This window comes from Gastrolobium bilobum, unplaced genomic scaffold (genome assembly GCF_033153095.1).
Source record: "Gastrolobium bilobum isolate Gb01-03AN ecotype WA unplaced genomic scaffold, APGP_CSIRO_Gbil_v1 utg44712, whole genome shotgun sequence".
In the NCBI taxonomy this organism is placed as follows: Eukaryota; Viridiplantae; Streptophyta; class Magnoliopsida; order Fabales; family Fabaceae; genus Gastrolobium; species Gastrolobium bilobum.
In genome coordinates, this window is record NW_026895981.1 from 64749 (window position 1) to 82500 (window position 17752).

Consider the following 17752-nt stretch of genomic DNA (forward strand, 5'->3'; position numbering starts at 1 on the left):
CAATCAAAGCAAGCCTTCAAGAGCATAGGTCTATATGACAACGTCAAGTCTAAGGAAATACACACCCAATTAATAAGAGACATTATCTATTGATATTATCTGTGATATTTTCCTGTAGTGTCTTTTGGCGGGTCAGTTCAGTACAAACTATTCTCCAATATGTCCACCCATATGTCAGCTAAAATATCTCCATGTGTGCAGCTCACGAGGTCTTTACCTTGCATCTCCATAGTCTTACCTGAGATCACCATTGTCCATTCTCGGTGTCTTTAGACCAAGAACATATTTCTGGCGATAGACGTATGGTATCATTGAGTCCTCATATTCGTGATCCCTATCACAGATCCTCAACGTGACACTCGTTTCATTATAAGGACTTTATCCAGTTACTCATATTCATTTTGTATAAATGTATAATATTTGAGATAGGCAATATGAAACAATACAAAGAATACTTTTATTCATTAATTTATTCATAATAATAAAGAAGTACATGAGTCTATCTTTATGTACTAACATTCAAATATCAAGGAGGGTCGAACTCGACATGTCACAATTTTTTAGAGTGTCGGTCGATGCAATATAGTATAAAAGTATGTGAAGTCCATGTAGAGTCATGTTAAAAGAAGAGTGAGAAAAAAAGAAAGACAGCCCCACACACTTTGATATGTGTAAAGAAGATAACTATATCTTGTAAAATATAGAGATATTAAACCCAATTTTATAATATTTAAATGTTGTATTAATGTTTTATTATGAAGAAGAGATTTATTAAGAAGATGTTCCTTTTCCATTGGCACTGTTGCCACCGGCATTGAGAAGCAGAAAGGAACAGAGAGAGAGAGAGAGAGAGAGAGAGAGAGAGAGGTCTTTTGACTGAGTGTAGTCGACAAAAGCCGTCATATAAGGTTGACAATACTCTTTTTAATTTACTGAATACGCGTTGAACTTTCAGCCAAAGGAACCACTCTTTCTTTCTTATTAAGTTTATGATCCGTTTCATCGTTATCCTTAATCCCATTTTAAAGCTCCAAAACTATATATTTTTCTTTCCCCCCCCCTTTCTATTTTTAATAGATTCTATGATTTATAATATTCCAGTGTTATGATCATCATCACTCCAGACCTTTTAATTTCTTCTTGTTGGAAAAACGCTTCCTTTTTGGAAGTTGACGATTATTGGTATAGTGTTAGTGGTGGGTTCTGAATTCCGTATTTGATTGAAGTCGCTGACTTTAGAATTGGGTCAGTTTGAATTTTTCAAAGAGAAACAGAAGCGTGAATTTTTATTTACTTATTTATTATTATTAATTTATTCAAATAGCCTATAAGGATAAACTCCAACCTTTGTTTTTGGAGGAAGAAAAAAAATATGATGCACGAGTATATTAGTTGGGGGCTTGCATGAATTCATATGAAGGAGTTGTTGATATTTTAGCTAGAGGATGGTGATGCTGCTTGTTCAAGGATAATAATAGTGTATAGTTGAATATTAGCTTGTGGCTGCAACATGGGTTGCATAACTTCCAAGAGTTCAGCTGTAGAAGACAGCAGGGAAGGTTTGACAAAGGAATTGACATCATCTAGCAAAAGGACCTCAGAGATGAATGTTTCACGATTGAATTCTAAGAAAAGGGTCGATGGAGTTTGGGGGAAAGATAAGTTCTTGGATGGTGTTGATATGAAAGTTTCATTAATTGACAAGAAAGGAAATGGCTCAGTGCGGTTGTATGATGATCAAAATGGGAAGAAGAAAATGGAGAAACCCGAATTGAGTGTTCTTGATTATCCTGGTCTTGGAAGGGTTCCAAAGGCTTCAGAAGGAGAACAAGTTGCAGCAGGATGGCCAACTTGGCTTTCTTCTGTTGCTGGTGAAGCTATCCAGGGGTGGATACCACGGAGTGCTAATACTTTTGAGAGGTTTTATAAAGTAAGTTACCACCTTGTTTACTCAATCTACTGTTGCATTATAGTTCAACTGTTGTGTAATTAACTAATTAATAATTGTTACTATTGTCTTTGGAATGCACTTGCCAAAAGTCTCTAAACGTTGCCATGTATAAGAAAATCATCTTTTGTTGGCATGGTTTAAATTATTAATGGAAATTTTGAACCAGAGCCAATGTCTTCAGATTAATTATGCTAATTTGTGTGTGGTTTTTTGGCCTCAGGGGATGGGGGACTAGATTAAGTGCGATTTTATTTCCGGTAATTGTGCACCTTAAAGTGTAGGAACCAAACTGTGCAGAGTGGATGGAGGGAAATGAAAAAACATTGGTAGCCTAATATTTAAATTTTGGAATATAATAAATTTTATTAACATGAGAATGTTTGAGCAGGAATCATGTGGCAGTTTTTTACATGTGAAGCATAGATGAGTGTAAATTTGATTTGTATCCACTTTTTTGCACCCATTTTCCAAGAAAGAAAGGAAAAAGCTCAATAAAGTTAGATTACAGAATATAGAAACTGAGTGACTGGATTCTGTGTACAATGCATTTTGCGGTGTTTGAGTAATGCCTTGGAGTTCAAGACAGGGTTAATTTTCATTCTGTTATTGTTCAAAGAGAGAGAGAGAGAGAGAGAGAGAGAGAGAGAAAGAAATAACGCCAGTTAGGATGCTTAACTTTTTCTTTTTTTGTGAGTGTAAACTTCTTATTTTGCTGAAAAAAGGAGTTTTATTTTCTTATTTCTTATCATTGGTGATAGTCCTGTCTCAGTCTCTCTCACTTTCTAAATGATCATGTGATGGCATTCTACCATGCAGATTGGCCAAGGAACTTACAGTACTGTTTATAAGGCACGAGATGTGGCTCACCAAAAGATCGTTGCCTTGAAGAGGGTTCGCTTTGATAATCTTGACCCTGAGAGTGTCAAGTTTATGGCAAGGGAAATCCTTGTTCTGCGTAGGCTTGACCATCCAAATGTAATAAAGCTGGAAGGCTTGATAACATCACAGACATCTCGTAGCTTGTACCTTGTTCTTGAATATATGGAACATGACCTTACAGGACTTGCATCAGGTCCTGGCATTAAGTTTTCTGAACCACAGGTAGTGATGTTATCTTTTCATTCTCAAGTCTTCTGTTTCACAAGCCTTTGATTAACAGCTTAAGTTTTTGAGATAGTTTTTCATTGACACTTCTGCATGCTTATGTCATATTTAATGATGGGATGCATTGTCCTTATTTGAACTCTTTATTGAAGTAACTGTGCTTGCTCTCCACTGTGCTTAGATGTCTAAAATTCTAAGTAATGTTTCTTATATGTCAGGTTAAATGCTACATGCAGCAGCTTCTTAGTGGATTGGATCATTGTCATAGTCGTGGTGTCCTCCACCGTGACATAAAGGGCTCAAATCTTCTCATTGACAATAATGGCATCTTAAAGATTGCAGATTTTGGCTTGGCAAATTTTTTTGACCCCCATCATGGTGTTCCATTGACCAGCCGTGTAGTAACTCTGTGGTATAGACCACCAGAACTTTTACTTGGAGCATCTGATTATGGAGCTGCAGTGGATTTGTGGAGCGCTGGTTGCATACTGGGGGAACTATATTGTGGCAGGCCCATATTGCCTGGAAAAACAGAGGTATGATGTTTCAGAATAGATTTTTCATTGTTTACTCACGATAAATGCCTTCACTTTCTGTCGCTTGACTTTCTTAAGTGTTCTTCTCTGCCTTGTGCACAATATCAATTTCCAAAGCAATATATTCTAGCTTAGACTGTTTGTCAAAATTTCAAATTGATATTGTATATTAATAGAGCTAGGTTCCTGAATTTTAATTTTAGTTAAATGTAGGTTGAGCAATTGCATAAGATTTTTAAACTTTGTGGCTCACCATCTGAGGACTATTGGCGTAAACTGCGGTTGCAACATTCAACCATATTCAGGCCTCCACACCAATATAGGCGTTGTGTTGCAGAAACATTTAAAGAATATCCATCTACTGCCATGAGGCTTATAGAGACCCTACTTTCCGTAGATCCTGCACTTCGAGGAACAACAGCTACAGCTCTGAAGAGTGAGGTAAGTGGGTTTATGTTTCTAGCATGTACAGTATTTATGTGATCTGGTTGAGATTGGGCTCCATACTTCTACAATGTACTTTGACTCTTTGAGTACCATTGTCTCAGACTCTCGGCCTAATGTGTGTGCTTGGATCATGGAGCTCTTTTTGTTGTTTCCTGCTTTTTACATACCTTATTAAGTAGAAAATAGTAATCATATTTCTCATGCAATACTCATTCAATATATTGAAGGAACAATCTTCCTTTCTGACCTTTTGGGAGGCACTTGATTCTGCATATTGATTTTTCTCCCCTTTACTGACAGTTCTTTTCATCGGAACCTCTTGCTTGTGATCCATCAAGTTTACCAAAATATCCTCCCAGCAAAGAGATTGACACTAAATTGCGGGAAGAAGCAACAAGAAGGTACCTACTATAGGATGAATTTTTTTATTTTTTTATTAAGTTGAGGGAAAGACAATTTGAGATGTATAACTCAGATACTTATCACACAAGAAATATGCATATTGTTGGTGGTTGAAGTCTTGAAGGTTTAGTCATGTGTTTTGCTTTCTAAAGCTTTGTAGCAAGGGTCATGCAAATGAGTGCCCTAAGGGCAATTGTTAAGAAATAAAAAAATGGAAAATATTTGATGAAAAGTGCAGCATTTAGTACATTGGGAATTTAAAAAGGTTTTACTTTTCATTTAATAGTTCCCATTTTTGAATTCATTAACATTTGCCTTCTAGCATTTCAACTGCAATTGTATATTTCATGGTGAATGTTGACTTTGCTTTCTGCACCACTTGATTCATCCATTTGTGGAGATTGGAGCCTTACATTTTACCTAAGAATATTGCTAACAAGTATAAATTTTTCCTTTATCATCTTAGGCAAGGACCTGTTGGGGGAAAGGAGCAAAAAGTTGGACCAGGAGTTAGACAAGAGAAAGAACCTGGGGCATTTGTCTTATCCAAAGACAATGCTGACTCCCGCACATCAATTCAGGTAATCAAAGCAAGTTTAAAATCACAGTTTCTCGTTATTTATCTCCTTAGTTGAAATCAAATTATATAACCTGCCTTGGTTGGATAGCTCTGGTTGTAGTGTTATAGCAAATAGTATACATGTAGGGACCATGAAATTGGGGGGAAAAGATGGAAGATTTTGTACCTTGGATTGTCTTTTGATTCAACTTGTAAATCAGTTCATTAATTTTGAGTTTGGATTAGATCATTAAGCAATATAAATAAATTGGTCTGTGAGGGTTTAATGCCTTTGCTTATTAGTTATTTGAGTAAGACGTATCCCCTACCAATTATCTTGTGATGATTTTAGAACACGTAAACCACCAGAGGCTGTGTTCCTCTTCTTATTTAATAATGAGATGCAGAAGAGAATGCATGGGTTTAAAGAGGTTAGGAGCATCAGTGATGGGTTAATTATAAAACAAAGAAACTGCACATAAGGAAATGCTCTTTTGGCTGGGAAACTGGCTGTGGTTGATATATGTGCATTGGCTTTCTGAAGATCCTTTCTTAGGATGACAATTGCAAGGAAAATTTATGATTTCAAAGTTTCAATTGGTAAGTACAAAAAGACAAAATGAGATCGTGTACATCCTGTTAAAATTGGAATGAATAGTTGAGATTCCTTTCTGATTCTGTCAATTGAATGTGCCAAAAGAAAATTGCCTCCATTTTTTCCTATTTTCCTTTTCTACTCCCCTACATTCTGTCTATTGTCATCTCAGTATATCAATTTAATTTGAAGCAGCAAGGGCAACGACTTTCAAACTCAAAGAGCCGGATTAAATTTTTCAATCCTCACAGAGAACCTGCGTCTGGATTTTTTGATTTTCGACACAAACAGTCAGAAGATATTAAAGAAATGGAAAATTATTTCTCTGGGCCTCTTATAAAGGGGCCTTCACATTCAGGTCCCTTGGTTCCAGGTTCTGGCTGGGAAAAGGTTGGAAAGGAAGCTGGTCAGTGGCTTCCTGTTTCAAACAAAGTCAACCTATCAAAACTATCTGGTTTAATGGCATCTAGGACTTTGCCCTTTGGAGATCAAGAAGAAAACCAAGTTCCGCTGAGGCCCCGAGAAACAATTCAAGTACAAAAGTCTTTGGAGTCAACTAATGGAACAGAGTCAAGAAGAAGGCATGATGAAAAACGCCAGTCTCAGAGAATTGATCTCAGTCAAATAGAAAATGGAAAGGTCTCTGCTGAAACATTGATTCAGGTTTGTTTTTTCAATTAATATTCTTTCCTTCTTAGTTTCTATTGTCTTTTTGTTTCACTAGTTGTCAGCATTTGTTAGTGAAAGCCTTTGCTAGCCATCAATAATGGCAAAATGATGTTTTTCATGTCCCTAATTTGCCACAATATTGTAATTTTGAATACATTTGTTATTTGTCCTAGGTTTTTGGCTGAATATTAGTGCTGGTCTCTGTTTCAGGATGGACATGGGTCCAAGGAAAACAAGATCTATCTCTCTGGTCCATTACTGGTTTCAGCAAACAATATGGATCAGATGCTCAAAGAGCATGATCGAAAGATCCAGGAATATTCAAGACGAGCACGGATTGACAAGTCTAAAGGTGAAAAGGTTTGTGTGCATCAAAATTAGGATTATTAGTCAATTACATACTTCTTACTTCTTATGCAGCTAAAAACATTATTTTATGACAACATTATTTATCTCTCGACATTATAGAGAGAGAGGGAGAGTGTGTGTTCATGCACTCTCCTTTTGTAATTATATATATACAATGTAAATTGCAGGTTTTTATAATAAGAATTTGATGTTCCTTCTACTCTTCGTATTTTACCCTTATGCAGCATAAGCAATCTAATATTAGAATTTTGAATTACTAAAACTCCAAGCTATATAACTCTAGTAGTGTTTATCACTAGTCTCGTAGCTGCAAAAACTCAACATAAATTTCATCCAAAAGTAACCCCAAGATAGTTTGGCATTCTTGGTACTCAAAGGCCTTCATGTCCTTTTTGTTTCTGTTGGAGTCATAGTGACATTAAAGGCACAGATCAATAAATTCAATCCCAACCTGATAATTTACTCCATTGTTTGGCTTCAACTGCTTGAGTTTATTATCATCTTCCCCACCCATGTAGCGCTCTGCATGTGAAGTTAAGGAAATATGTTGATTACATCATGATTGTCATTGAATTCTATATTTCCTGATATCGTACTCAACTCTAAAAATGGGGTTGTGAGAGTTATCTTCATTGGTTAAATTTACGAAGCCAATATACTCAAATGATGTAGTTCCGTTTTTGCCCCTACACGGTGATAACATGAAAGACAAGCCAAACTATGATCAGTAAGAAAATGTTTTATGGGGGCAATAAAGAAAATGAAGGAGGCTGCAAAAGAGAGAAGGGTGGAAGAGTTAGTTAGTTTGGTACCTATGTTTTGAGGTTAAATAGCACGGTCTAGGGTGAAGAAACTCACTGGTTAGAGTCAGAATGGATGATTGAATAGTGGCATTGCCATATAGAAAGATATTAGAAGAGTTGAAGTTTGTGTTGCTGACGTATTCATGTTGAAGTTTGTATTCATGAAGTTTATGTTTTGACGTATGCATATTGGCATGTATGTTTTCCGGAGTAATTGGAGATTTGAGGCTTAAGGCATGTATGTTTCTTTTATCTTTGGTATACTCAACTGTGTCAAAATAAATACTTGCTTGATGTTACTCGTATAGACTTAAATTACTAGCTTTAAGCCGATAACAACTGAATCCCACTTTTATCTTTATTGAACAATTCAAATTGCTCACACCCGTAAGAGAATCATATTAATTATCCTACACGGCTAGGTCTCCAACCTCGTTGGTCCTTATTCCTGTATTTAACTTGGGGGTAATAAACCTAACTTCCCACCAAATTATCATATGAGATTGTGGGCCATTCTAATGCCTCACATTTGAGGGAAATTTTTAAGGTATTCCGGTTGCACCATGACTCGGTTGGGTAATAAACCTAACTTCTCACCAAATTATCATGTGAGATTGTGGGCCATTCTAATGCCTCACATTTCTGGGAAATTTTTAAGGTACTCTCGTCGTACTATGATTCGGTGCGACGGGCCAATCAATGCCAGAGAGAAAATGGAGATGTTGTACGGAGAAGTCAGAAGAAAGAAAAATTTAATCCAGGTGCAATTTTTTGAATGGAGGTTGCATGTGCGACCGTTGCACGGAAAATGCTCTCCACATTTCGGTTAATATTGTCATTTTTGCAATTTTTTCCTTTCGAAGTTAGGGACACATTTATAATACCCGAGTGAAAATTTAATATTAGATTTTAACGAGAAATTGTGAAATTTTAATTTCAATATTTTTCACCCTCAATTCTAAGAGGACCCCAAATCAATTCTAGATGGTAAAAACTGAAAAAATTGGATTAAGTTTTTTATATAAAGCTCATCTTTGAATTTTTCAGTTTATTTTTTGGGGACTGAGAGTGAGAGGTAACAAGCTTGCTAAGTTATTCATAATTTTCAAGCATCCTCAAGTTATGTTGCTTTCAGTGTAGCACAAGTCATATGAAGAAGAATCCATCACCCAAATCCCGTGGCAAGCCAATTTAGATTTTATGAATTTCATTTGATATGGTTACATTACTATGAACCCTCCTTTGTACGTTATCCAAGCACGAGCATTGAAAATTCTATAAAACTTTTGACTTCCTTTTCTGGTATTGTACACAAGCTCCAAATAAGCTAGACTTTGAATATTCTTTATTCATTACAATAGAATGGAAGATAACCTAAAATCTGAAACAACTAAACACCTAAAATATTACCTGCCTTCTCGGATGATATCTGATTCTGATCCTGGAATGGTACCTGATTCACTTCTAGACGTAGTAGAATTAACACTGAACATCCTAATTTCATCAAAAGTAGGGTGACCTTTATATGGAAAACTACATTCAGATTTAGACCACATAGCAGCTGATTTTATTTTTCCAAGCAAACTCATCTCCATGATTTCTTCATCAGACTCAACCCCTTCCATTTCCCCCTGCAGCATTTTCACAACCTGTCTCATCGTTGGTCTAATACTAGGGTCTGAATTTGAACATAGTAAACCCAAATGAAGCAATCTCTCAGCTTCCTCAATGGTGTATTCCCCCTTAGCCTTCAACCTTGCATCAACAGCACTGTGCAATTGGCCAAGCACCATTAGGGACATCACCCATTCAATAAGCCCTGGTTTATGTTCTTCAATAGGTCGTCTCCCACAAATTACTTCCAACACCAATATTCCAAAACCAAACACATCAGACAGAGTTGATGTTGTTCCTGTTCTAATTACTTCAGGAGCAATGTATCCTACTGTCCCTATTACTCTTGTTGTGCTAGCCACTTGTCCATGATGATCATGCATACGAGCCAATCCAAAATCCCCCAACCTAGCATTCATGTCCTTGTCAAGTAGAACATTGCTTGCTTTGATGTCCCTATGTAAGACCTTAACTTCCCAACCCTCATGCAGATATAGAATCCCTGCGGCTACATTTTTCAAAACTTCAATCCTCTCTTCCCAAGTTAGCATCTTTCTCTCTTCACACTCAAAGATCCTTTTATCTAAACTTCCATTGTTCATGAAGTCATAAACTAGAATCAAATTTCCCTTTTCTTTTTTGCACCAACCTCTCAATCCTACTAAATTTCTGTGTTTCATTCTGCCTAGGCTTGAAATCTCAGCCAAAAACTCTCTCATCCCTTCTTCTCTTTCCTGAGGGATTCTCTTGACTGCAACTTCTATTCCTTGCAAAACCCCTTTATAAACCTTCCCATTCCCTCCTACAGCAACCACATTCTCTTCAGAGAACCCCCTTGTTGCTGCATCAATCTCAGGGAAACTAATTCTATGGGGCCAGTACTCCAGTTCCCAGTCTTCAATTTCTTCCTCAGCCTTGTTTCCCCTGCAGAGAATGTAAAACACTACATAACCACAAGCAATGATTAACACAGAGACAGCACTGGTGACCCCTACAACTAAAGCTCGTGCTCCAGAAAACCACCCTTTATGAAGGACAAAAGAGGGCAAATTGTCTGTCATTAAAGCATCACCAATTGAAAAATTTGAATTACTAAAACTCCAAGCAAGAATCCTAGTACTGTCTATTATCCTCCCTGTTGCTGCACAGAACCCAACGTACGTTTCATCCATAAGAATCCCAGAAAGGTTAACATTCCTACTGATAAGAGGCACTCTTGGTCTCTTTTGTCCCGCTCTAGCCATAGTAATGTTAAGCTGGGAATTTATAAACTCAATCCATACTTGATAATTTTCTCCATTTTTTATCTTCAGCACCTTAAATTCCTTGTCATCTTTACCACCCCAATAGCCAGCCTCATGTGAAGTTAAGGAAGTAAGCGAGTTTATGTCAACACCAACATGATTGTCATTCATATCGTTGAATTCTATATTTCTTATTGTATCAAACTCAACTCCAACAACATGGTTCTGAGGATTACCTTCATTGCTGAAGTTGAAAAGACCAAGATACTCATTTGAGGTCGTGCCATTTACACCTCGTGATGGTGTGAATATGAAGGCAAAGCCATGACCACTCATAAAGTTTTTAATGGGGGCAACAGAGAAAATGAAGGAGGTTGCAAAGGGGAGAAAGGTGGAAGAGTTGGCTGGTTTCATAGGTATTTTTTGAGGGTAAAAAGCACGGCCTATGGAGAAGAAACTGTTATTAGTGAGAGTCAGAATGGAGGTCTGAGTAGTGGCATTTCCATATAGAATGATGTTTGTGGAGTTGAAGTTTGTATTATAGACAAATTCAGTAGTGGAAACTGAACTCAGAGTGGTTATAGTGTGAAGAAGAATGACAAGGTCAAGGAGCTTAAGTGGAGACATTGGCAAGGAACTGAGAATGGAAGAGAAACTTTTCCAAATTGAAATTGGTTGCAGCATATGATTCTTCAGCTCTTGTTAAGTCTCCAAGGGTAAGTACAAGGAAAATTAAATTGCTAAGACACACAGTACTTACTTTTTTGTAAAGTACCTGTCGGCCCACACAGGTCATTGCACGTCAACCCATCAATTCAAACATGGTTTGGTAATTTGCATTTAATTCGTAGAACCAACTTTGAGGATAACGTACGTATCATTAGTACCCACAGCACAGCAGCATTAGATATGTGAAATTTAAGTGTGATTTGTGAGAGTTAGAATGGAGAGTTGTAAGTTGTAATCTGTTTACGTACAAGCTTAACTATGTTGTCATTATGTAACTATTTTTCTTCTTTTTATTTTGCTCTTTCCGAGCACATTTTAGGGCTCGTTTGTTGGATAAGATAAGATAAGAGTATGATATGATATGGGGCTAATAAGGGTAGGATATGATATGAGGCTGATAAGCCTATATCATGTCCTGTGTTTGATGAGCACCTGATTAGCAATCTGATAAAAATTATGTAGAAAGAGAAAGAAGAGAGGAAAAACAAAATATAATTCAATGAATACAAATATTTTGGATAGCATAGGGATATATGGGGTAGCGTGGGGATATATTGGGTATCCAATATTGGTATCCTATCCTATTGAATTCTAACCCAACTTCCTCCATAGGATAAGAAATCATATATTGAATAAGATAAAATGAGACAATAGGATAAGCTAATCATATCCTATTAACCCACCAAACAAGAGATAAAAATAGGGTATGATAAGTTATCCTATCCTATCTTCTTTAACAGGTGCTCCAAACAGGTTCTTAGAGTTTTGTTTTGAACAAAATAAAGAGGTGAAGAGAAAAAAGAAAACTAATGACATGTTTGATTTCTGTTCCTAAAAACAGATTTTGAAATTTTAAAATAAAAAAGTAAAAAAAAAAAAAAATTGTTTGGAAATAGTTGTTTCAAAAAAAAATCCCAAAACAATGATTGTTTTTTAGTTTTAAAAGCTAAGAAAACAAAACAACTTAAGGATGTTCTCAAAAGTTATTTTTTGTTTTTGCGATAATAATTTTGTAAATACGAGAATTTATTAATGGCACTTATATAAACAAATTTTGTTTATTTTTTAATTTTAAATTACTTTACGGTAACAATCTTGTAACTATTAAATTTCATTAATGATATTTTTGTAAATAATTACAACTTTTTTATAACTTTAAATTTAACTACACTCAAACAAGTTTTATTGTTCTTTTATTTCAAAATTAGTTTTCAGAATTTATATTCAAAACAGATTTTGAAATACAAAAATAAAATCACATTCTAATAGAGCTTAATTTTTTCAGGGGTGGGCTCCATAGTTTCATACACCTCAGATTATTATTCTCTGTTGCAAATGTATATCTCTGAACTGTAGTAGTGCTAGAGAACTAGACATGTAACCCTCAATGGGCTGAGTGTATCACTCTAGGGACGTCCTTAAGCAGCAATAATATGAATCAAGGCTTTATGGGGGTTTCTCAGGTGTTGTGTCAACGGGCGGTGTGTAATATGGTTATAGTGGCTCTTTATAATAGCAGCATAACATTTCATGCAAGAAGTGTATAGTGTGTCTTTGTGAAAGATGAAGAGGGTATTTATAGGTGAGGCTGAGCTTTTCATGTGTGGGAGAAAAGCCACTCTAGCCATGCCTTGCTTGGACAAGGTATCTTGTAAGCACTGTGAGCGTGCAGAGATAAAGTGAGGGAGAGATGTCCCAACGTAGGACTTTGTGTGTCTTACGTTGAGATATCTGATATGTGGAAATATTTAATATGCACCGGGTGCATGGTGGACCTTCCATTAAAAGCATGACAATTGGATTAAAATATCGGCTTCTCATTGGTTCGCCCCATCGAATCTATTGTGCACCGGGTGCACTAAAATTTCACTCCTGATATGTTAACACTGGCATATTAGTGCTGTCATGGCAGTTCTGTCACAACAGCGCTGGTATAGCAGGAGCCTTATGAGCTTATGGTATTGGCCTCCATTCTTGGACCAGCTAACTGACAAGAACAATATCATTAAAATTTTACAAAACCTGTGTCTATGTTGCATTTAGATTTATCTCAAGAAAGAACTCTGAACATAAGTATTTAAGAAAGAAATTTGAATTTTTGTATGGCACCGAAAAAGGGAAAATAAGCACCCCAAATTTATATGCAAATGCTTGCACTTTACAAATGAAAAATCTTTGCCACGTGACAACAGCATCCGAGGCTCTCTGAAATCTGAATAGTAACATAATGATTGAATCAATTTCAATTCTCACCTTCCTTCTGAAACAAAATCTGGCTCTGGCTGTGGGCTGGGACAAGAGATGCTTAAAGATGCCGTAGAATAAAATTTGGTCTGCAAAATCTCATCAAAAGTAAGATAATTTACATGGGCAGAATTTGGAGAACTCCTAGACCACGATGCTGCTGAGTTTATTTTTCCAAGCAGACCCATATGAATGCAGTCTTCGTTACACTCATTGCATTTTATTTCCTCCAAAGCTTTCACTACCTGCCTCATTGTTGGCCTAACACAAGGGTCTAAACTTGCACATAACATACCCAAATGAAGCAGTCTCTTAGCTTCCTCAGTGTTATTATAATAACCACTTTGAGCCTTCAAACGCTCATCAATGGCACAACTCAATTCCCTTCTCTCCATAAGGGAAAATACCAAGTCAACCAATGGTGGCTTATCTGTTACAATGGGTCTTCTCCCACATACAACTTCTAAAACCAATATTCCAAAACTATACACATCAGTTGCAGTTGATGGTCTCCCAACTCGGACTAGTTCTGGTGCCATGTACCCCAAAGTCCCTATTACTCTTGTTGTGTCAACCACATGTTCCTGGTGATGCAACCTTGCAAGCCCAAAATCTCCCAATCTGGCATTCATATCCTTGTCAAGTAGTACATTACCTGCTTTGATGTCTCTATGTAAGACCTCAAATTCCCAACCCTCATGTAGATATAAAATTCCACAAGCCACGTTTTGTAGAACTTTAATTCTTTCTTCCCAGCTCAGCAGCATGGTCTCTTCACACTCAAAGATCCTTTTGTCCAAGCTCCCATTCTCCATGTAATCATAAACAAGTATCAATTTTCCTCCTTTGCTTTTACTCCAACCTCTGAAACCCACTAAATTTCTGTGTTTCATTCTGCCTAGGCTTGAAATCTCTGCCAGAAACTCTCTCATTCCATGCTTAGTGTCATGATTGATTCTCTTCACTGCAACTTCTTCTACTCCTTTCAAAATCCCTTTATATACTTTCCCACTTGTTCCAATCCCAATCACTTTCTCCTCAGAGAATCCGCTTGTTGCAGCACAAATCTCCTGATAGTTAATCCTATGTGGCCAATACTCCAATTCCCAATCTTCAGTTTTTTCCTCTTTCTCTTCCCTTCTGGTTCTGGACAAACTGCAAAACACCAAAATGCAGCAACCAATGAAACACACCGCACCAAAAATGACACCGAAAATGAAACCCTTTGATCTAAACATCAATGCCTTTGGATGCACATACAAGGGCAAATGTTTGGTCTGCAGAGCATCACCAATTGAAAAGTTTGAATGGCTAAAACTCCAAGCAAGAATTCTACAAACGTCCACCATTCTCCCTGTTGATCCAGAAAATCCCACATACATTTCATCCAACAAAACCCCAGAAAGGTTAATAGGCTTACTAATCAAAGGCCTTTGAGGCTTCCTTTTCCCTGCTGGGGCCATAGAAACATTAAGATGTGAATTCTCAAACTCTATCCAAACTTGATAGTTTTCACCATTAGCCAGCTTCAAGTTCTCCATTTCTTCACCATCTCTTCCACCCCAGAAACCAGCAGGCTCCGAATAAGTAGAAATCATTGAATTCAAGTCAACCCCCACATGATTATCATTTTGTTCATTGAACTCCTCATTTCTAAAATCATCAAACTCAACAGCAAAAACATGGTTGGAAGAATTACCTGAAGTGGAGCGGTTAAAAAGGCCCAAATAATTCCCCGTGAGTGCTCCATTTATGGCCATCAGAGGCGAGAACATGAAAGCAAAACCATGAGCAACAAGGAAATTCTTACAAGGAGCAATGGAGAAGATGAAAGAGGTTGCAAAGGGAAGAGGGTTTGAAGAGTTTGGCGGTTTCACAGGTATTCTGTAAGGGTAAAAGGCACGACCAATGGAGAAAAAGGTTTCGTTTGTGAGAGTAAGAACTGAGTTTTGGATGGTGGCATTCCCATAGAGCTTCAAGTTGGTGGAGTTGAAGTTTCTGTTATACACAAATTCAGTTGCTGAGACTGAACTTAGAAGTACAAGAGTTTTGTTAAGTACGAGGAGGAAGAAACACATACGAGGAGACATTATAGTTAGCAAAACAAAGGGAGTGAATGAGAAAACCTGGTTTATGCTGCACTGAACAAGAAGAAAACCTTAAAATGCTGGTTTTTCGTTACATTAAGATTTCATTTGACCAGAAAAACACAAGCGCTGGTGTTGCTGGCGGCTAGCAAAAAGGGAAAGTTGACTTGATGGAAACTTGTAACTTATAAGTGTAGCAACATTCAAAGTAAAAAAGGTAATTAGTAGTTAATTAATTAATTAACACATAAATTAAAGAAAAAAAAATAAGATTATTAGTGGTGACCATAATCTGGGCTAGCAAAACAGTCAATTAATTTATTTAAATAAATCAATGAGAAGGAACATGTGGTTCAAATATTTTCTTCCACACGTATACAACGACAACTGACCCATGATGTCACCAAAGAAGGTTAGTTAAAGGAGAAATCTTTTATTAGTGCTGAGCACTTTTTTCAATCGGGGAGGGAGAGAGAGACGTGACAACTCCTTTTAAATTTTAATTTTTTCCTAATTAAAAAGGGCAAGATTTTAATTAAAGAGGGACTTGAGGTTTAATTTTTGTTTAAATTTTGTTTACATTTGATAGTATATTATCAACATATTTAATAAAAAAAAAAACTGGTTACTATATATATCTCCTATTTACGAAATTTCATTTTTTCTGTAATGTATTAATATATTATTTTATGACAGCATTAATAAAATCTTCATCTCATAATTTTATAATAATCTATTCTTTCTTTCAAAAAGAAAAAGGAAATGAATTAGTTTTTTTTTTTTTTTTAGCATTGATGGTTTGAGTGTTTGATTTTGCAATATATTTTGTCCATTTTCTTTTTGCTAAGCATTTGATTTTATTAATTAAAATAATCTATAGATGGCCCAAAATTCGAACTTCAAAATTTATATTACTTTATTTTAAATTTTATAGTATGAATTGTCTGAATTTTTTTTTTTTAAGTTACAGAAGAAGGAGCGACTTTAATGAAATTGGATTTCAAGTTAAACATTTTTTTGAGTACTTTATCTATAGACTTTTTCTTCTCGATTTAAAATATTCATTTTTACCGGGAAAAAGAACTAAGTTATACTTTAATTAAGTATCAAAATAGTTTATAATTTAAATTCTATTGAAATATTTTTTGAAAAATTAAATTTTACAGTAATCAAGATTAATTATGCATTAGATAATCACAATCTCCAGCAAAAAATTAACAATAACAATAATTAGAATTACAATAGCATGATGTAATTTGTTAAAAGGTTCGTTTTTTCTGCGATGACTGCAAATAATTTATCTGTATTTAATCACATAATTTAGGGTAGAAATTAAAGTATTTTTATAATTATAATTTATTTTAAGTAATAATAATTTTTATTATTATAATTTTTTAATCTTTTAAAATTAAAATGATATCATTTTAAGAGTGAATATAAATAATTTATCTGCCATCAATGTAAAAATAATGTTACGTGTTGTTGTGTACATTGTGACGTTGAAATGTTTTTTTGTTTTTCATCTCTTTCAGTTAATAAGCCAATTTATATCGGTTGTATATAATGAGTGTAGATTTTTTAAAAACAAATACATACTATATATTTTAAAATTACTTACTATGTATAAAAAAATTATTTACTAATTTAAGATTACTATCTATTTTAAATTAAAACTAATATATATATATATATTAATTTTAAAAATAAATTTAAATAATAATTTTTCATAATTATGGAACATGATGAAGAAATATTTTGTTATTTTGTTATTATTTTTTTATGTTTTTGATATACATGGTGAATTTTCCTGTGGATTTAAATATTGTTAAACATTTACGATAAATTAATCAATAAAATAGATATTTAATCGCTCATTTTAAATACAGCATCAATGAAAGTTCCCTGAGAAATTTAACAGTAGTGACAGATAAGTCTGATTGTTTGATGTGAATTATGATTGTCTTATTATAAAAATATAAATAAACAAATACGCCACGTTGTAATGATTGTCTGGTCACTGCAGAAATATATTTATTTAATTATAAAGGATTAGATTATGCTTATCGTGTGATTCCTTCGTATGGTAATCTCAGCTTCGGAGAAAGTGGTTTGGGCCCACTGCCCAACAGCTTGTAGCTTCGGAGAAAGTTGTTTGGGCCCACTAACCAATGATATATAAACATATTTGAATGCATGCATGATAAATTGATAATGACCGGCACACCTTATTGATTAGAATATTGAAAAAAAAATATTTTTATTATGTTGTAGGAAAAATTATCTTACATTATAGAAATAAAAGTATAAGTGGAACCCACAGATAAGAGGAGAGAGAAAAAAGAATGATGAGACTCATCTCCTTTTTGTGTGTAGGAGAGTTGTTTATCTTATGTAAAATG

General features: G+C 35.3%; 3 protein-coding genes across 5 annotated transcripts; 1 reads left to right on the forward strand and 2 right to left on the reverse strand.

The window, feature by feature from the left end:
- The first annotated feature begins 890 nt into the window (after positions 1 to 890).
- LOC133297106 (probable serine/threonine-protein kinase At1g54610) lies at positions 891 to 6793 on the forward strand. Of its 2 annotated transcripts, none has more exons than XM_061496171.1 (8): positions 891 to 1930; positions 2768 to 3052; positions 3274 to 3591; positions 3805 to 4032; positions 4339 to 4439; positions 4907 to 5021; positions 5787 to 6257; positions 6474 to 6793. In XM_061496171.1, the coding sequence occupies exons 1-8, from the start codon at positions 1511 to 1513 to the stop codon at positions 6642 to 6644; spliced, it is 2109 nt and encodes a 702-aa protein (XP_061352155.1). In that variant the 5' UTR covers positions 891 to 1510; the 3' UTR covers positions 6645 to 6793. The 2 variants fall into 2 exon arrangements, with proteins under 2 accessions (XP_061352155.1, XP_061352156.1); XM_061496172.1 differs by having other exon boundaries at positions 5790 to 6257.
- A 2048-nt stretch (positions 6794 to 8841) lies between these two features.
- Positions 8842 to 10957, reverse strand: LOC133297100 (probable L-type lectin-domain containing receptor kinase VII.2). The gene has a single exon (XM_061496164.1). The coding sequence runs from the start codon at positions 10918 to 10920 to the stop codon at positions 8842 to 8844; it is 2079 nt and encodes a 692-aa protein (XP_061352148.1). The 5' UTR covers positions 10921 to 10957.
- A 1754-nt stretch (positions 10958 to 12711) lies between these two features.
- Positions 12712 to 15490, reverse strand: LOC133297103 (probable L-type lectin-domain containing receptor kinase VII.2). Of its 2 annotated transcripts, XM_061496168.1 has the most exons (2): positions 14966 to 15146; positions 12712 to 14843 (listed from the first exon to the last, which is right to left on the reverse strand). In XM_061496168.1, exons 1-2 carry the CDS (start codon positions 15014 to 15016, stop codon positions 13272 to 13274), a joined length of 1623 nt encoding a protein of 540 aa, XP_061352152.1. In that variant the 5' UTR covers positions 15017 to 15146; the 3' UTR covers positions 12712 to 13271. The 2 variants fall into 2 exon arrangements, with proteins under 2 accessions (XP_061352152.1, XP_061352151.1); XM_061496167.1 differs by having other exon boundaries at positions 12712 to 15490.
- Positions 15491 to 17752: the final 2262 nt, after the last annotated feature.